At 37.5% G+C, this 20,089-nt stretch overlaps 3 protein-coding genes across 3 annotated transcripts; 2 read left to right on the forward strand and 1 right to left on the reverse strand.

Moving 5' to 3' along the window:
* Positions 1–1,716: 1,716 nt before the first annotated feature.
* On the reverse strand, positions 1,717–10,300 carry LOC117327066. The gene is made up of 5 exons (XM_033883894.1): positions 10,164–10,300; positions 5,417–5,519; positions 4,095–4,251; positions 2,937–3,095; positions 1,717–2,318 (listed from the first exon to the last, which is right to left on the reverse strand). Exons 1-5 carry the CDS (start codon positions 10,254–10,256, stop codon positions 2,213–2,215), a joined length of 618 nt encoding a protein of 205 aa, XP_033739785.1. The 5' UTR covers positions 10,257–10,300; the 3' UTR covers positions 1,717–2,212.
* Positions 10,301–11,146: 846 nt separating this feature from the next.
* On the forward strand, positions 11,147–14,562 carry LOC117326751. Its single transcript, XM_033883473.1, has 6 exons — positions 11,147–11,320; positions 12,176–12,302; positions 12,744–13,072; positions 13,516–13,664; positions 14,008–14,087; positions 14,507–14,562. The coding sequence occupies exons 1-6, from the start codon at positions 11,147–11,149 to the stop codon at positions 14,560–14,562; spliced, it is 915 nt and encodes a 304-aa protein (XP_033739364.1).
* LOC117327067 lies at positions 14,506–19,241 on the forward strand. The gene is made up of 5 exons (XM_033883896.1): positions 14,506–14,608; positions 15,441–15,551; positions 16,817–16,949; positions 17,652–17,750; positions 18,605–19,241. Exons 2-5 carry the CDS (start codon positions 15,474–15,476, stop codon positions 18,754–18,756), a joined length of 462 nt encoding a protein of 153 aa, XP_033739787.1. The 5' UTR covers positions 14,506–14,608; positions 15,441–15,473; the 3' UTR covers positions 18,757–19,241.
* Positions 19,242–20,089: the final 848 nt, after the last annotated feature.

Consider the following 20,089-nt stretch of genomic DNA (forward strand, 5'->3'; position numbering starts at 1 on the left):
TTCGATAAGCCATGTAGTAAGCATAAATGGCAGTATATCGAGACTTTACTGAACACATCGAGATTTTACTTCACGTTACAAAATGCATCAGGGGCTTTATATCGAGGTTCACGAGGGGAACTATATCGATATTTACGAGGGGCACTTTATCAAGGTTTTCTGGGGATTATATCGAGGTTTGCGGATGGCATTTTATCGAGGTTAACGAGTGGCATTATATCGAGGTTTACTGGGGGCATTATATCGAGGTTTACGGGGGCATTATATCTAGGTTTACGAAGGGCATTATATCGAGGTTTACGGGGTATTATATCGAGGTTTACGGGGGGTGGGGGCATTATATCGAGGTTTACGAAGGGCATTATATCGAGGTTTACGGGGTATTATATCGAGGTTGGCGGGGGGGGGCATTATATCGAGGTTTACGGGGGGGCACTATATCGAGGTTTACGAAGGGCATTATATCGAGGTTTACGGGGGGGGGGGGGACAAGTGGGGGGGGGGGGGACAAGTGGGGGGGGGGGGGGAACAAGTGGGGGGGGGGGGGGGGGACAAGGGACATCACCGACATATCGAAGTAAGTGAAGCATTAGTAATGAGTGATGTTATATCAAGATCTTACGTTCTTTTATGATTTATCTCATTTTTTAACAAAATATTATCACCATAGTGCTGTAAAACAACAGTATTCAGATTTTTTTCTAGCGAAGACATGTCTAGTGCGTAAAACAAGTAATGGAATTTGCTTGGCTCTGGCGTTGAAATCGTGACCGACGTACCGTTTTGATAGTATATATAATATGTATGTTGATCTTTTCTGTTACGTTCGTTTGATGTTGTACAGATATATCCCTTTAGGTGTAACTTTATACCTCACTTAGAAATCACTCGAATAAAAATTGCATTTATGGATTTTAAATTACATCATTACACTTTTGTAAAATTCAAATACAAACTTATGTTGTCTAAGCAAAGTATTGTTTGCTTATCGAGTTTTTTACATTCAAAATATTTTAATGATTTATAATCTAAATACTTTCATTATAAAATGGTGTATAATTGATGAGCATATAATTATAATTAATACATGTACACAATGTTTTAACAATAAAATTCTGTATTTTTTAGGAGTTTGGGATCGTGAAAATCTACGAGATTGATTTCAAAGCTAACAGAGCTTTCAATGAAGTTGTAATATGGTAAAACAGAACTACAAACTCGAGATAAATATCTCAAGTTAAATTACCATGCCATTCATTCGATTGTGATAGAATTGTAACAAATCTGTTAAGCTGCAATTTACTTGATTTTAAATGTATGTACAGGACGTTAAAATGGAACTAACAAATAGAAAAATGCAATTTAACTAATTTCTCGTTTCATTACTACGGAAGAGCATTAGGGCCAAGAAGCAAAAAAAATAAATTCATTTTTTCGTGTTAATATCTCGAAATTTCGAGTTATTAACACGAAAAAATGAATTTATTTTTTTTGCTTCATGGCCCTAATGCTCTTCCGTACATTTGCTATCTCAGTTAACATATTTTAATATTGCCTTCCCCATTTCTCTTTCGGTTTTCTTGATATATCATCATCGCTAGATCTATCATCACTTTATAATTGGGAATAGTATCATATACTTCGTGTGTACAAGGTATCATAATTTTACCATTTATTATATTTCGTCAATGTCAACATCAAAACAAAACTCATTCAGAAAGTGATTTTAACTTTTAAATACATAAATAATCATAAGGTATTTTTAGAATGATTAGTTAACAAATAACAAAATCGAGTCTCGTGCCCCGATGTGACAAGTACTATATGCCGTCCGTAGGTCACATGTATAAATACAATGGGTCTATCTACTCAACGCAAGAAGTCTGCCAAATAAAATAGTGCGTTTTCGAGTGCTTGGTGAGCGCAGTCAATAAATAAAGGTCGATGTTGTTGTTGTTGTTGTTGTTGTCATCGTCGTCGTCGTCGTCGTCGTTGTTGTTGTTGTTGTTGTTGTTGTTGTTGTTGTTGTTGTTGTTGTTGTTGTTGTTGTTGTTGGCACTGTCTGTTGGCCCTGATATCGCCTGGTCATCCCGTTTTGCAGGTGACGTCATTAGGTACAAGGAAAAAGTAGTGTGTTTTCGAGTGCTTGGTGAGCGCAGTCAATATATAAAGGTTGTTGTTGTTGTTGTTGTTGTTGTTGTTGTTAGCATGGTCATCCCGTTTTGCAGGTGACGTCATCAGGCACAAGGAAAACGTTTTCGTCTAACGCTACATTTTCAATGTAGACAAACGTCTTTTCCACACCGTCAACGTAAACCCTACAGATACAAACACAAACTTAAAATGAAAGTCAGATAACGTTTTTCTTTTCTTTAGGACCTTAAAATTACAAGCCGGGAATAATGATTGCGATGTTTTGCACGTGCAGCATAAAGTTGTTCCTAAATAGTTAAACTATAGATTTGATGTAAAATTTACAAAATTAATTACCTAAATGGGTCATATATGTATATAAATTATTGATCGCAGGGCCACTGACGTATAAATCTCAACCAATTTGTTAACCTTTTACCCAGAGTGCAAGAGCAGGGACAGTGAAGCTCATTCAGTTAAAACGCCGGCCACGTACATGAATACTTCAGCTGAAATCCGAGGAGCTACGTTTGTGTTTCTCGGGAAGCTGAGACACGGGTCGGTCTGTGTGAACAACAAACGAGACCTGTCGCATAACATCCAGAGCAATTACTTTTAATTGCTCTGGATGTTATGCGACAGGTCTCGTTTGTTGTTCAGTGAGGTAGTCACCAACTACTACAAGGAGACACAGCCTCAAAATGACCTGGCTGTTAACGGGTGATAAACCAAAACAAAACTTACCTAGAGCAAAAATTTCTGTATGTGCGCTGACTGGAGATTGATATTCAAGCTTTACTTACTTGTATGGTAATCCATTGGCGACGTGGAAGAAATAGTCATTCGTGAAGAGAAAATAATCTGTTCTCCAATGGTTATACGTAGTAAAGTTGTCCGTCGCTTGTTCAATAAATTCCAGCCCAGGCAACAATGGACTGCGGGGATACATCGTCGTCATATTACTGAACAAACAATAGAAAAACTGATATTAAAACGAAAAGTAATTCTAACTCAAATACGAACAAACAATAGAAACATTGATATTAAAGCGAAAGAGTAATTTTTACTCAATTACGAACAAAAATAACTAAAAACCGACAAACAATGGCATGATCCTAAAGAAATATATAGATTTTTATTGAAAAAATACAAGGAGAGATAAACCAGGCGTTTCGGAGGGGAAACGTCTTCTGCTTCATCGGCGACACGCACCATGTGAATTATTCTTTTATTATATTCTATTATTAGAGAGTGGGGTGTTCTGCTTGGTGTCTTCAGCAGTAAGCTTCAGTGAGGTAGCACTATAAAGTTGACATTAGTTTTACACAACCACCAGGAGACAAAAATGAACATACCGTTGTCTCCCAAAATACACTACATGTATTGCGCATGACTTTTGATGTAGATATCAATTTTGATATGGGATGTTGTTAGATGTTCACGTAACGTACAGTGTAGTGAAAATAACCATCTAGTTTTTAATTAGATTGGAAAACCACTCGGGCCATTCCGTCATATTGTTTTTCCGAAGATATGACGGAAAAACCCGAGTGGTTTTTCGATTGAATGAAAAGGAAACTGAAAAGGGAGCAAAATGAAACATGCTCTCTGATTGGCCAAGATTATAATCAAACCCCTATCGACAAATGTTTTGGCGGTTTACATTAACATTTTGAATTAGGCCTACATCACACTCTAGAATTTAAACGGATGTGCTATTATTGAATAAGTCGTACAGAAGGATAGGCCGAAAAGATCATTTTCATGCATAGTTCACAGAACGACGTCTTTCGAAATTATCTATTATTATTTTTTTGCTATGCTCTTTTCTTTATTGAAATGATTTGATTATAGTTAATACTACACATGGTTGTTGAGAATTGGGGTTCTAGAAGTTGTTATAACTTCTCCATTTGTTTATTGCAATAAAATATGTTTAAATGATGAAGAAAACAACTTACTAAACCGTGCATTGGTGGTAAGGTTTTGTGGGTGCCGGAAATATGTCATATTCTTTCCCGTTGTCATAGTGATATAGATAGATGTATAACGGCGATCCAAGGTGTGAGCATGCGTAGTCGAAACTGTTGTCGGAATATGTGAGGTTACTGTGTTTATCTTAAGAGAGAGAGAGAAAATACAGCCTTTCAATATAACAGTGATGTACACGTGGCTGTAATGTCAATTAAAGACAGGACAGATCCTCAAAAAATGGAATTATCTTTATAGATGTCACATATCAATAATTAATTTTCCATTGTTTGTACGCAGAATACGGCTTTCTGATTGGTTGAGATTTTTTTTATACCTCTATGAAAAAGAAAACAAAATGGCGCGAAAAATGTGATGTCACAATACGGCCATTGATGTTGTGTATTGATTTGTGAATCCCTTATAAGATCAGTTAAATTGTACACAAAACATGTTTTGATTTTGAATATCAATCTCAAAAATTAGTTATAAGCGTTGATGTCAATTATTTTTTAGTTTCATAGGGACATGGAAAAAAATGTGTGTAACTTTTGTAAGAATTCGCTAGTCTACGCGGATTCATACAGTTTGCAAACAGATTTTTTTTCATACCCCAATGAAACTAAAAAATGACATCAATGCTTAATTAGTTACGCATCCAATAAGACACAAACGCATGATCTAATAAGTATACTCTTGATACTTTTACATTGTGTCAAGGCTCAAAACACATGTCACAATAGCCAGGCACACTCTAATGCATGTGTCACCTTGCGAAATCAAACACACCATGAAATATACAATTCAAGAATTTGAGAAAAAATACGAAGCACACGTGCCATAAGATTCTCGTGCATACCTATAAATTATGACGTAACGTCCATTTTTATGGTTAGCCCGAGTTTTCTCTGGCCCTGTCAAACCTACACCAGACATGGTGACAGGGCCACAGAAAACTCGGGCTACCTCTAGGTTGGAGTCAAAAGACTAGACGCACCCACAGGGACTTGAGAATTCGTTACAGTTTACATGTATTTGGACCAAATAATAAAGTATTAGTACCCTATATAACGGTGGTTCGCGTTGCAAAATAACACTTCTGTTTTTTTCAGTATTCCGTCTCTTAGATACGGGATCATTTTCACCTGATGAAAGACACCATTTTGGTCACTTTATAAACAAAACAACAAAAAAACAACAAAAAACAAAAGCAAACAATAAAAAACAAAAGCAAACAATAAAAAACAACAACAACAGCAAAAAACAAACAAACAACTACAAAAAACTACAATAATCATTATTATAGTCTTACCTTCCGGTATACCGTAGCTATCCAGTCTCATTCTGTGAGTCCGGCCGTCTACATACCAACCCATGGGGATGTATTCCTGCTCGGTCTGCACGTAAACACACGCCTACAAATTTTCCCAGAATTTTAAAACCAATAATATGACCTTTGATTATTCAAGAAATATTTCTGACCTAAATGTTTGAAATCCATCTTGCATGTCTCCTTGAATGTCTTCCTGGAGTGCACATATCTTTGTCTTAAATTTACTGTGGCTAAACAAGGTTTCTAGATCAGATATCTTAACAAGGAGAGTACATGTATGTCATTTCGATTGCACTGAATAGAAATACAGTAATCCCCTAATATGGACACATTTCCGTCCGGATGGTGAGTTTTCCGGACTATCTGCGTCCGGATTATCGCGGGTCCACTGTATATGCATCTTTGCTAGCCAGGGTACGTGGAGTGTAACGTAATCATATGTCGACAATATTTCCTTAAAACCACTCGGGTCTTTCCGTCATGCGTCGGTAAACACTTCGTTTTTTAACATTGGCGAATACGTGCGAGTTTTTTTGCGTTTTTTCCCGATTTGCACGTGTTATGTATTGCAATAAACGACAATTTTGGAAAGAGATTGAACAAGTCAAGTGATAAAATGTTCCCGCGTTTCGTAGTATAGCGGCCCGAATAGTTTGTCTTGTTCTACGCGTTCTAGCTAGTGTAGCACGTGCTGTGTGCTATTACGTTTTGGAGTTAATGCAAGTTGGGGTCATTTCTAGCCGTCGTCCCGTACTGAGCGGTCATACCATTTTTTGTTTTTCGTTTTTTGCTGTATTGTAGGTTCATAACGGTCAGTGTCCGTGTTGTATAGTAGTATCTAACATAGGTTCGTTTTTGCCAGTGTCCGTAATGTACAGGAGTATCTAACATAGGTTCGTTATGGTCAGTGTCCGTATTGTACAGTAGTATCTAACATAGGTTCGTTATGGCCAGTGTCCGTGTTGTACAGTAGTATCTAACATAGGTTCGTTATGGCCAGTGTCCGTGTTGTACAGTAGTATCTAACATAGGTTCGTTATGGCCAGTGTCCGTATTGTACAGTAGTATCTAACATAGGTTCGTTATGGCCAGTGTCCGTATTGTACAGTAGTATCTAACATAGGTTCGTTATGGCCAGTGTCCGTAATGTACAGGAGTATCTAACATAGGTTCGTTATGGTCAGTGTCCGTATTGTACAGTAGTATCTAACATAGGTTCGTTATGGCCAGTGTCCGTGTTGTACAGTAGTATCTAACATAGGTTCGTTATGGCCAGTGTCCGTGTTGTACAGTAATATCTAACATAGGTTCGTTATGGCCAGTGTCCGTATTGTACAGTAGTATCTAACATAGGTTCGTTATGGTCAGTGTCCGTATTGTACAGTAGTATCTAACATAGGTTCGTTATGGCCAGTGTCCGTGTTGTACAGTAGTATCTAACATAGGTTCGTTATGGTCAGTGTCCGTATTGTACAGTAGTATCTAACATAGGTTCGTTATGGCCAGTGTCCGTGTTTTACAGGAGGATCTAACATAGGTTCGTTATGGTCAGTGTCCGTGTTGTACAGTAGTATCTAACATAGGTTCGTTATGGTCAGTGTCCGTATTGTACAGGAGGATCTAACATAGGTTCGTTATGGTCAGTGTCTGTATTGTACAGTAGTATCTAACATAGGTTCGTTATGGCCAGTGTCCGTATTGTACAGGAGGATCTAACATAGGTTCGTTATGGCCAGTGTCCGTGTTGTACAGTTGTATCTAACATAGGTTCGTTATGGCCAGTGTCCGTATTGTACAGGAGGATCTAACATAGGTTCGTTATGGCCAGTGTCCGTATTGTACAGGAGGATCTAACATAGGTTCGTTATGGCCAGTGTCCGTGTTGTACAGTTGTATCTAACATAGGCTCGTTATGGCCAGTGTCCGTATTGTACAGGAGGATCTAACATAGGTTCGTTATGGCCAGTGTCCGTATTGTACAGGAGTATCTAACATAGGTTCGTTATGGCCAGTGTCCGTATTGTACATTGGTATCTAACATAGGTTCGTTATGGCCAGTGTCCGTATTGTACAGGAGGATCTAACATAGGTTCGTTATGGCCAGTGTCCGTGTTGTACAGTAGTATCTAACATAGGTTCGTTATGGTCAGTGTCCGTATTGTACAGGAGGATCTAACATAGGTTCGTTATGGCCAGTGTCTGTATTGTACAGTAGTATCTAACATAGGTTCGTTATGGCCAGTGTCCGTAATGTACAGGAGGATCTAACATAGGTTCGTTATGGTCAGTGTCCGTATTGTACAGGAGTATCTAACATAGGTTCGTTATGGCCAGTGTCCGTATTGTACAGGAGGATCTAACATAGGTTCGTTATGGTCAGTGTCCGTATTGTACAGGAGTATCTAACATAGGTTCGTTATGGCCAGTGTCCGTATTGTACAGGAGTATCTAACATAGGTTCGTTATGGTCAGTGTCCGTATTGTACAGGAGTATCTAACATAGGTTCGTTATGGCCAGTGTCCGTATTGTACAGGAGGATCTAACATAGGTTCGTTATGGCCAGTGTCTGTATTGTACAGTAGTATCTAACATAGGTTCGTTATGGTCAGTGTCCGTATTGTACAGGAGGATCTAACATAGGTTCGTTATGGTCAGTGTCCGTATTGTAGAGGAGTATCTAACATAGGTTCGTTATGGCCAGTGTCCGTATTGTACAGGAGGATCTAACATAGGTTCGTTATGGTCAGTGTCCGTAATGTACAGGAGTATCTAACATAGGTTCGTTATGGCCAGTGTCCGTATTGTACAGTAGTATCTAACATAGGTTCGTTATGGCTAGTGTCCGTATTGTACAGTAGTATCTAACATAGGTTCGTTATGGCCAGTGTCCGTATTGTACAGTAGTATCTAACATAGGTTCGTTATGGTCAGTGTCCGTATTGTACAGTAGTATCTAACATAGGTTCGTTATGGTCAGTGTCCGTATTGTACAGTAGTATCTAACATAGGTTCGTTTTTGCCAGTGTCCGTAATGTACAGGAGTATCTAACATAGGTTCGTTATGGTCAGTGTCCGTGTTGTACAGTAGTATATAACATAGGTTCGTTATGGCCAGTGTCCGTATTGTACAGGAGTATCTAACATAGGTTCGTTATGGTCAGTGTCCGTAATGTACAGTAGTATCTAACATAGGTTCGTTATGGCCAGTGTCCGTATTGTACAGTAGTATCTAACATAGGTTCGTTATGGCTAGTGTCCGTATTGTACAGTAGGATCTAACATAGGTTCGTTATGGTCAGTGTCCGTATTGTACAGTAGTATCTAACATAGGTTCGTTATGGTCAGTGTCCGTATTGTACAGTAGTATCTAACATAGGTTCGTTATGGCCAGTGTCCGTATTGTACAGGAGGATCTAACATAGGTTAGTTATGGCCAGTGTCCGTATTGTACAGGAGTATCTAACATAGGTTCGTTATGGTCAGTGTCCGTATTGTACAGGAGGATCTAACATAGGTTCGTTATGGTCAGTGTCCGTGTTGTACAGTAGTATATAACATAGGTTCGTTATGGTCAGTGTCCGTAATGTACAGGAGTATCTAACATAGGTTCGTTATGGTCAGTGTCCGTATTGTACAGTAGTATCTAACATAGGTTCGTTATGGCCAGTGTCCGTGTTGTACAGTAGTATCTAACATAGGTTCGTTATGGTCAGTGTCCGTGTTGTACAGTAGTATCTAACATAGGTTCGTTATGGCCAGTGTCTGTATTGTACAGGAGTATCTAACATAGGTTCGTTATGGCCAGTGTCCGTATTGTACAGGAGTATCTTACATAGGTTCGTTATGGCCAGTGTCCGTATTGTACAGGAGTATCTAACATAGGTTCGTTATGGTCAGTGTCCGTATTGTACAGGAGTATCTAACATAGGTTCGTTATGGCCAGTGTCCGTATTGTACAGGAGGATCTAACATAGGTTCGTTATGGCCAGTGTCCGTATTGTACAGGAATATTTAACATAGGTTCGTTATGGCCAGTGTCCGTATTGTACAATTATATCTAACATAGGTTCGTTATGGCCAGTGTCCGTATTGTACAGGAGTATCTAACATAGGTTCGTTATGGCCAGTGTCCGTGTTGTACAGTTGTATCTAACATAGGTTCCAATGTTACACCTGAGGATAACTTGCAGAAGTAGTTAGACTGAACTCTCCTTTGCCATTGGACGCAGGTTTCCGGAAATTTATCCGGTTTTTCCTGAGCGAGCGAGCAGGTTGATCTCGGCGAAGGAGATTTTTACTCCTTGAAAAATGTAATCATATTATAGTAGTTACATTCTTTGTCCTTATATCACTTGTATAATCAATGTGTTTTTTTCATATTTGACATTACACGCCGACCGCTATTTAAACGGCGGGCTAGACGGCAAATGGATATTTGTGTTTTTGTTTTATGTTGAAGGCAGATTTTAGTGTAGAGAAGACTGACATCTTCCGGTGGTAGATTGATAGATAGGAAGTCGGTATTTCATAGTTCGTCAATATCTCGCTTACCAGCGTGAATATGCGTATAATCAGGGTTAGTGCGTGTTGGTGGTATGTTATTTCATCGAGATTACACTATAAATTCAAATGTGTATCCCCCTATCATCATCAGGCATCATTTGAGTAAAATTCAAAATAATTTAAATTTCAAATATATACAAACTCTATCAGAAATGATCTTACCTTATACGTAGTGGGCCATTCCGGCACATATACTTTCAGAGATGTCGCCAAGACAAAGAAAAGTGACAGCCATTGTATTATAAACAACTCCATTGTAAATTGTATACATATATATAACCATTATATATCTATTTATAGCTGTTTGTACACGTATGATAGATGGGTATGTGGGTCACACCTGTACCGGGCAGATAACGCTGTTGATTAGCGATGTATATTTCAAGATAACAAGATTACTGGTCGGGTGGCGCGATATGGACCTATCATGCACTTACTTTCCATCGAAGCGACCATGGTTCGATTCCTAGATAGAACGTCAAAACACTTCAAAACACTAGGTCGTTAAATGTAATATCTAATTAATCTAGACTTGTTTTTATTTGGAAATGAAAATCTGTCCGTAGACATAAATAAAGAAGTTTTCAGACACGTGCATATTTCATCAAATCCAGCAACAAGTTTTTAGTAAAATGTATTGATTGTATAATATGATTTGGATGCCTTGTTAAATGTTACCATGTAAGTATCAATACATATGTATATGAACTGTATTAGAGGAAAAGGTGTTGAAAAGTTGGAAAAACTTGTGACTAATCCTCTGCTCAATTTTGGGGCAATAGATATGATTTAAATTATATGCTGAAGGACTAAATTTCACTTCGTAAATTTTTATTTATTCCATTGTAACAGAGCGCATGATTGGTTAAATTTGAATCACTGCCTCCACTAGAGATCGAACCCAGGCTTATGATATCAACCGATCGAGCTATAGAGAAGATCTCTTTGGCCGAGCGGTATATTGCGGAAATTACATTATAGTTTTCTAAAAATTGGTTGGCTTGATCGGACAGGTTTTACATTCGTAAATAGGCTAGTATAAGATACGACAAAAATATTTCATAATTTCCCGCGAATGAAACTCAAGCGCTTATTCAACGTTGATCTGTGAAAATCTCGATCTAAGAAAAGCTTGTTTCTACAATATGGGAAACAAAGAAAGTAAAGTTAGACTTAGAATAGAAGAAAAAGATACTGATAGCGAGGATGAGGATGAAAAGAACGTACGAGAAGATATTGATACAGAGAGAGATGAAACACCGTCCCCGGTAACGCCTTATACGACAAAGACACAGGGACTGTCGCCGTCAATGGTGGAGGTAACATTATCACAGGGGACTGTATAATGACTAAGTTTACAGTAAAGCGTCTGCTACAGTACCTGTCTATTGGTAATAATAAGAAATAATATGTTATTATAAGTTCATAAATTTATTCCGCAATTGTTGTAAAAGAAATAAAGTTTACATGACAAATTTACACATCTTAAATAATTGAATTTAATAAAAAAGAAAAGAGGTGTCGCTTACGAGTCAATCCATAGCTTATCCTGATGTTGTTGTTGTTGTTGTTGTACAATAATATAAAGGAAACTTTCGTGTTGTTGTTGTACAATATAAAGGAAAATTTCGTGTTGTTGTTGTTGTTGTTGTACAATAATATAAAGGAAAATTTCGTGTTGTTGTTGTTGTTGTTGTCGTTGTACAATATAAAGGAACATTTCGTGTTGTTGTTGTCGTTGTCGTTGTACAATATAAAGGAAAATTTCGTGTTGTTGTTGTTGTTGTCGTTGTACAATATAAAGAAACATTTCGTGTTGTTGTTGTTGTTGTCGTTGTACAATATAAAGGAAAATTTCGTGTTGTTGATGTTGTACAATATAAAGGAAAATTTCGTGTTGTTGTTGTTGTTGTACAATATAAAGGAAAATTTCGTGTTGTTGTTGTTGTTGTTGTACAATATAAAGGAAAATTTCGTGTTGTTGTTGTTGTTGAACAATATAAAGGGAAATTTCGTGGTGTTGTTGATGTTGTACAATATAAAGGGAAATTTCGTGTTGTTGTTGTTGTTGTTTTTGTTGTTGTTGTTGTTGTTGTTGTTGTACAATATAAAGGGAAATTTCAAATATACAAGATCAAAACCCACAGAAGTAAAGTTGGTAGATTTAATTTCAGAAGGTCCGGCGCTGTCTGAGCTCCCTTCCGCTGACCAAACTCGTACTTACTGACGAACTGGTAGAGAGACTGGCCAGTCTAGTTGTGGTCCGAGAATACGAAGCTGACCAAGATGTCATTTGTGAGGGTCAGTGTAACATAAAAGGATTTATTATGGTATTATTAAAATCTTCTCAGCATTGATAACAGCGGTAAATGATTACCAAATCCAAAGTTGATTTTTGCGGACGCTTCACTTTAATAAAATGAAATACAAACTGTTAGTGTTCATAACTGAGACATAATATGTAAGATATTGGTACTACAGAGACTAAGCTATAATCTTAAAAAGAGTTCAAATTTTCGAGCTTTTCTTTGAAATAGAGAGCCTGACTTGAATTTATGGCATTTCAAGATATTCAAGAGGAAAACGAGATTCAAAATTTTAGAATAGTTAAATTCCTATGCAATTTACATGAAACTTGCATATCATTATAATATATGCAAACTATTTACTCTCTTCAAACACAGAAGTAAAATTTGCCATGATGGGTCTGCAATTCAGGAAACACGTTTTCTCTTTACATAGGTTTAAAGTCGACTGGGATATTCATTATAGATGAGGGTCGTGTAGAGGTCATGACCTCGGCTGGGGAGGTCATCGCAGACCTATCCAAGGGAGACTATTTTGGGGAAGCATCTGTTATGTATAAAGTGCCCTGTACGGCCACAGTCCGAACAAACGGGAAATGTCGACTTCTTCTACTGGAGGAAAAGGTCAACCGGAAACTGCTAGGCAATGTCAAGATCAAAATGGAGATGATGGATTGGTTTGTTGCAAAGCGATATATTCCACTCAGCGCGAACATTGACCATGAAAGAACTATTCGCAGAATGGTGTTTACACATCTCAGAAAGGTTTTTCTTCTTCTTTCTTTTATTAAAAGGAATAAAAATAACGGAACGATATTCTCATTTTTTAACGATTACACATACTATAAGCGATGTTTGAGAGCCGACACAGTTCATTTAAACCAACTATTGGTCTATTTTCGACATTGAAAAGAAATTTATTGAAATGTGGCAGGTTTTAATTGTAAATAGTGTATGTACATAGCGATGTGGTTGCCTTCTAGCTTCGCGCTGGAGGGAATTTCCATTTAGCTCAGTCCATAGAGCGGCGGACCAGTAAGCCGAGGGTCGCTGGTTCGATCCTCAGTGGAGGCACACTACTTTCTTTCCTGTTACAGAAATATAGAAAGTACATGTGTACAACCTAGCAAAACATATATTCTTTGTTGTATAAAGAAGTTCGTTGGAAAGGATCAAAACCATCTGTTTTGAAAGAATTTGTTTTGTAGGTCCCAGTCTTTGCTGACTGGTCGGATACGGCATTGAGAAGCCTCGTGTTGGAGATAAAACCGGCCCTCATTGTCCTATACCCACCAGGCTCTGTGGTGGCGATGCACGGCGACCCACCAGTCACTATCAACGTCATCATCAGGGGGAGGTAATTCACGACAACTATCAAATTAAATCGTGAGAGGGGGATAGTTTGAAAAAAACAGTCGTCTGAAAGGGAGGGATAAGGCCGAAAACGATCCTTAACGTCCTTTTCACTGGAAATACGAGTTTACTTTTAACAAAACAATCTTGACATAGCCTACATGTAGAAAGGAAATAAAATTTATGGCATAATTTCTACTTTTTGAAAAATCAAGATCTTGTTCTAACAAACCAAACAGTTTTTTTTTCTATGCAGCGATCACGTGTAGCGAGATATTTTATGTAAACTTATTTTCGTTTTATGTGATGGTTGGTCACAATACTTTACCTTTCGACCTTCACCATAGAGCGGTTTTATGTAACCGAGATCGAGTGACCTTGGCGGATGTTGACGCACACACTGATCCTGTCGTCATTGGAGAGGAAGGTATTTATATATTTTTTTTTAATTTTTATCTTTTCATTTTCATCAGTTTATTTATTTTCTTATTATCATTGAATTATTTATTTCCTTTTTCTTTTCTTTTTTGAAAACTTATATTATAGAATAACATATGGGAATAAGCAGAACCTTGTCTAACACCAGTTAACTTATTTTTGATAAAAAGCAGTCGGTGTCACATGAAATAATGACCCGAGTGAAAAACTGCCCGGGGATATTATTCTGCTTTTAGTGATATATTAGATGGAGTTGTGCATTTTTTTTTTTTTTTTTTTTAGTTTTTGTTGTTTTGTTTTTAATTCGAGATTGTGTTTCAGCTTCATTACTCTTATTACGCGAGGAAAGTCAATCGCATCAACATACATTTAAATCCGTAATACATACAAAAATGTATCTATTATCAGGAATTTTGATGGAGGTAAAAAACGAAGTGACTGTTCCTCACCAAGACTTGCTGTGAGGTTATTCCGATCCGGACGGAGTGGATACAAAATGTCGTTCATCATGTACGTACAATGTTGTTACAGTGGAATTTTCTTAAGTAGACAGCCCGAGGGCTGTTTTGTATCTCCAAAGGAGGAGAGCTCTACAATCTCTTCCTCGTTACTTTCTGACATGCGATGCCTAATACACCAGTGATATGTTCTGGATCGGGAGCATTTTGAGGTGTCGATACTTCAAGCTGGCTCCAATTTGTCATTTTTATGATCTGGATTTTGATGTGCGACACATGAAAAGATTTCGTTTAGTGAATGGTTCACATTCATCAACATAGTTGGGGGTGGCCGGGGTTCGATTCACCTATCCTCAATTAGAAATTAAGGTGCTACACCTGCTCGGTCACGTGAGTTTTCTCTGGGTATTACACAGTTTCCTCCCATATTTAGGCTCCTAGCCTTTGCCCTTCAACCAGGAAAACAAGTTTGGTTAACAAATACCGAATCTAGATTAAGTTTATATATCGAAACGTCCATTAACACTTTGGCATTTGCACGCACGGGATATTTTCAAATGTCTTGGCTATCGTAGAACATGGCTTTGTACATGTCAGGTTAGCAACCACCTTCGGCCAACGCCAGCCTAAGAGTTCATGGTTGTTATTTCAACTACTACCCAAAATATTACTCTTACTGTATCTTATTGTATTTTCTAGTACTGTTTATATATCATCTGATTGTATTTGTATTCTCTGTGTCTTGACAAAGGTGCGGATTGCCTCGAAAATTTGACATTTTTCATGCCCACACTGTTAGAAATACTTTGCTCCATATATATATATCTTGAATAAGATGAAATTAGTAGTTTAAAGTTACTTGTACATCTATGACTTTTATAAAGCATCCAGATGAAGCCGGAACAGCCTGGAGTTTCATGCAGGAAAAGTGGTCGGCACAAGCTAACAAGAAATCTAAAATATATTCCAAGTTCCTGGCTAATCTTCAATTTGAGGTATAGTACAATGGCATGTCGACTTGAACCACAATACATTGATAAGTTAATAGATAAGTAGATACTTAAAAATATATGTCCATGTTGATTTAAACAGACAGCAACTTTTTTCATTAATTAAGCTATTTTCTTTATATTTTGTTCCAATCTCCCCTTTAAATTAGCCTTACCTAATCATTAGAATTACTAAAACTGTAGTTTTACCGTTCATTGAAAACGGTGTTTTAGCGAGCAATTGGCGGCGACTCAACCTACAAAAAAATTACAAGTGGGGGGGGGTATATTTTCGAACCGATAATGTTTTCTTGAAGGCAACGATAAACACGTTATCTTGTACATCCGGAACATTCCGACTTTTATACTAGTATATCAATCCTCAGACCTTTGTGTCGGTCGTCTGCACTAGCCTGGTAAGTCAATATTTATATCTTAATGCGAAATTTTGCTTAACTTCATCACATAGATTCAATAAGTTGATGATAATTTGTGAAGTTAATTGAGTTCATAATGAGAACAAGACAGAAACACAACATGAATAAGAATGTGCGGTTTTAACGTGAATCGAGTGATATATTTACCAACAGGTACGAGGAAATACAAAAAAAATCGGCTCGCGCTTTATCACTAAATTACTGCCCCCCCCCCCCCCCCCCTTTCGATTGCAGATCCACAGGGGGGCTTTGCCACCCTGGTACCCGCTTGGCGGCCCCCAGACCTCTCGCAAAAAGGGGGGGAAAAAATCGCATGATCACTTAATTACTGGACCCCCTTTCGAAAACTCCTGGATCCGCGCCTGATCCCGAATTGTTGGAAATGTGCTATATTTCATTTTCCGCGGAGGGCTTAGACCCCCTTGAACCCCCTATCAGGGCGCTGCCCTGGACCCGCTGGGCGGCCCCTAAGACCCCTCGTTAAAAAAAAAAAAAAAAAAATCGGTTCGCGCCTACGGCGCTCGCATTATTACTAAATTACTGGACCCCCCGCCCTTTCGAAAATCCTGGCCGGGCCTGGTGATTCATGTTTTGCCATAAATAATATATCCTGATTTGCGTAAATAACTTATTTTGTACTACATTAATTATCAAAATTATCATGGGATGTTGAAATGATAATTATTGGCTAATTTTGCGGAGATGGCATACGATTTGTTTAGTGCGTAAAATTTAAGGTTAAAAAAAATTTTGGCCCCCCAACTTTTTGACGACTTACGCCACTGTATTAACAATATTGAATGTAATCTATTATATATACATTTATCTATGTAGGTAATTTACCAGTTAATGAAGCAGAGTAGACTGTTTCGTCAGTGTTACGACAGGTGTGTGTATGACTTATGTCTAAATGGTGTTCCAATGGAGTTTTATCCTGGAGAGCTCGTGTGTACGAAAGAGGAATATGGTAAGTTAAACAGGATTATCTCCCCTGAATTTATGGATATTTTTGACATATCCGGTCTTTGTCGAATCCGAATTACTGTCTATACCGGCATTTTTACATTGATTTAGCCTTCTTCAAATGATAGTATTAAAATCTTGTCTTAATCAGGACATCGTCTATTTTGGATATACTGTATAATTCGTCTAAAAATCACATCTTCATTCCGGACCGGGTGTTTTTCATAGATTTATATTTGATACAATTAAGATAAACAATCGGGACGAAGTGGACCACAACTTGAGACATTTGGAAACTTCTGACAAAGTTATCTGGGGTCGGTTCGTTATCAACTTGACAACAATGCGAATGTGTCTTTAGGCATTGGCAACATATATCGTTTCTAAACCCAAATTAATATTCATTTAAGGTGGAAATGGTTTCAAGCAAACTCCATTTTTTTTGTGGGGGTGTTTTTGTTTTGTTTTGTTTGTTTTCAAATACATGACATATCATTTTCCTGACTCGTTCTGACTTACAATGCATAATCAGGAACGTGTATATCAAAACGTGGAATATATTCACGACAGTACAAACGAATTCATGTATGTCAATTTTCTCAATTGATTCAGAGACCTATATACTATATACTATAGTATATAGGTCTCTGATTGATTGCATGGTTAGTTTAAAATGGCGTTTTGCTTTTTTTCCTTTTTTCTCCAGACCAGCACATCTTTGTACTTGTCCTGACAGGAGACATAGAGTTGGTTACAGATCCACCAATGGACTGGGAACACATACTAGGACCAGGCCGTGTATTCTGTAAGTACATTGGAAAACGAACATCCTGGGCAACCCGATGGAATAAAACTTCAATTAATGTTGAGATGATTTGTCTTTCATAATTGATTACGGTATAAACAAATGTGAATACTTTCGAGCTGATAATTAATAAAGTAATTTCGTTTACTAAAATGCTTAACTGGATATGATGAAACGAATTCCAATGTCCTTCAACATCTTTTAAAGTAGCTGCGATAACGTACGATTTCTAATAGATGGTCGTCGTCAGAGAGCAGTGTAGACAGGGTATAAATATTTTTAAATTAAGGTGCATCAGTTTGAGCCACAAAATGCAATTCATCTTTGATTTTTTGTACAAATAAACTATAATGAACTAAAATAAGGTCACACTTTCGATGTCGAGATTCCGGATAAATTTCCCCATAACCTTACGTAATTACATATTACATACAGTGTTTTGAACACCGAATTGCATACTTTTTATAGTCAAGATTCAAGACTGAAAGGCTAGTTCAAGGCTTTTCAAGACGATATAGCTAAAATTCAAGCAAATACTTTTCAAGACTATGCACCTTGGAAAAATAATTCAATATACCTTGTGAAATCAGAGCAATTAATTAATGTGCAAAGTAAATTAGATCCGTGCAAGTCATAAATCATGAAGGATTGTGGTTCTGGGTTTAAATCTAGTCAACTCGGCTAATTAACTCATGTTTAGCCGAGTTTCCTCTGGCCCTGACACCATGTGTGATACACCAGACATGCATGGTGTCAGGGCAAGTGTCCCAGACATGGTGTATGGGTCAGAGGAAACTCGGACTAACCCATTCAAGTTACACCTTATATTAACATTGCCACAACTTGTTCTTCAGGTCGCTGCGATTGGATGGAGGACATTGGTCAACTCGAAGCTGTTGGTCATTGTCTGGTGGTCAAGATGACCCATAATGATGTGTTCCAGGCCATCGATTCCAGCCCAGGCTCCGTCCTTACTTACCCACCTGAGCCTGAGCACATCCCATAAATATTGTGATACTGTAAACAATAGCAAATATAATGCAGATTCCTGAAACACGACAGGAGCTCTGGATTCCTTCATATACATGTACTGGAATGGACAAAAGGGTGTTCTGTGAGAATTTGAAGTCAGCTAGATATGTGACAAGATGCTCCAGCTATGTCAACTGGCCTGATTTCGTGGGGTCATCCCGATATTGGCCAAACTATTACCTGTCCAACAGTGAAAGAGCTGGAATCTCAACATAGTTCAGTTATCGATCAGATTAAAAAATAAAGTCCCTTTTTACTCAGCGACTCTTTAAAAATCCTTTCACCCCAAAAGTTTTCAAGGTTTTGAAGGTCTAAAAATAAACACAGACTGATCACTGTTAATTGGTAGCATTGTAGATTATTTCATTTTCCTGGTATATCAGTTATATTTTGGAACCGTCTGCCTTTAAAATCTATGTATGTTCATAAAATCTATTTCAAATCTATGTATGATAATAAAAAATTGCAGAAACACAAAAATACTTTTGTTTGTTTTCATTTATTTAAAACAAGAAGTTATGATATAATACAAATAGTATAGCATTTCTTCTTTAATAATCATTTTCCAAAGTACATTTGTACTTTATAAAAGTTTTTTTCATACTGTATACCAGTACAATTAAATATTTGTGAGTGAATTATTTTCATGACGTTAAGATTTTCATTTCACAACAGTCACAAGTACATGTACATTTTGTATGTTAACTATATATATATAAACCGAGAACACTCCTTTTGCGGACATATGTCACCACAAAATAGTCCATGAAAATATAACCCTGGAAACTAATCATTGTGAGCAATGAATTGACTTACAGAATCTCTTACCATGTTTAGTTTTGTTCTATCTGAACAGGAAGAAAAACAAGAAGTTCACATAAAATATAGGGGCATACATTTCATTATAAGCACCAATGTACACAGACAAGCTGCTGTCCAAACATCACCACTCATGGACTAATATATTTGCTGAATTGTTTTTAAAACCATATCTTTGCCTGAAAGAGAAGACTTGAGCTCATTTGACCAATTTGGGTTTTGGGTCTCAGGCCCTGGAGATGGTGAGGATCGAAATTTTAATCAATGTCTCACCACCAAAGGTTCCTGCATCAATTGTCTCTCTCTCTTCTAGAAGTCCAAGTTAACCATTTACAGATGGAGATAACACAAAGAGTCCATCATAGTAGGTCACTTGAGACGCTCTCAGATGACATTAATCTGCTAAAAACAAGGAAAGCGAGGGATTACATATCCCTTTGATAAACTGCGGGAAGTGAATATAAAAGTGTAGGTCTATAGGAACCATA

This window comes from Pecten maximus, chromosome 5 (assembly GCF_902652985.1).
Source record: "Pecten maximus chromosome 5, xPecMax1.1, whole genome shotgun sequence".
Classification (NCBI taxonomy): Eukaryota; Metazoa; Mollusca; class Bivalvia; order Pectinida; family Pectinidae; genus Pecten; species Pecten maximus.

Bases quoted from the DNA above. Each gene is read 5' to 3' on its own strand.
- LOC117327066 (XM_033883894.1), bottom strand. From the start codon at position 10,256: ATGGAGTTGTTTATAATACAATGGCTGTCACTTTTCTTTGTCTTGGCG. The intron at 3,096-4,094 runs GTAAGTTGTTTT...TTGTTTGTTCAG, and splicing joins TACCACCAATGCACGGTTTA to TAATATGACGACGATGTATC. The intron at 2,319-2,936 runs GTAAGTAAAGCT...TTGTATCTGTAG, and splicing joins GCCAATGGATTACCATACAA to GGTTTACGTTGACGGTGTGG.
- LOC117327067 (XM_033883896.1), top strand. From the start codon at position 15,474: ATGCAGGAAAAGTGGTCGGCACAAGCTAACAAGAAATCTAAAATATAT. The intron at 15,552-16,816 runs GTATAGTACAAT...TTATCTATGTAG, and splicing joins TGGCTAATCTTCAATTTGAG to GTAATTTACCAGTTAATGAA. The intron at 17,751-18,604 runs GTAAGTACATTG...CTTGTTCTTCAG, and splicing joins AGGACCAGGCCGTGTATTCT to GTCGCTGCGATTGGATGGAG.
- LOC117326751 (XM_033883473.1), top strand. From the start codon at position 11,147: ATGGGAAACAAAGAAAGTAAAGTTAGACTTAGAATAGAAGAAAAAGAT. The intron at 12,303-12,743 runs GTCAGTGTAACA...CTCTTTACATAG, and splicing joins CCAAGATGTCATTTGTGAGG to GTTTAAAGTCGACTGGGATA. The intron at 14,088-14,506 runs GTATTTATATAT...ATCTATTATCAG, and splicing joins TGTCGTCATTGGAGAGGAAG to GAATTTTGATGGAGGTAAAA.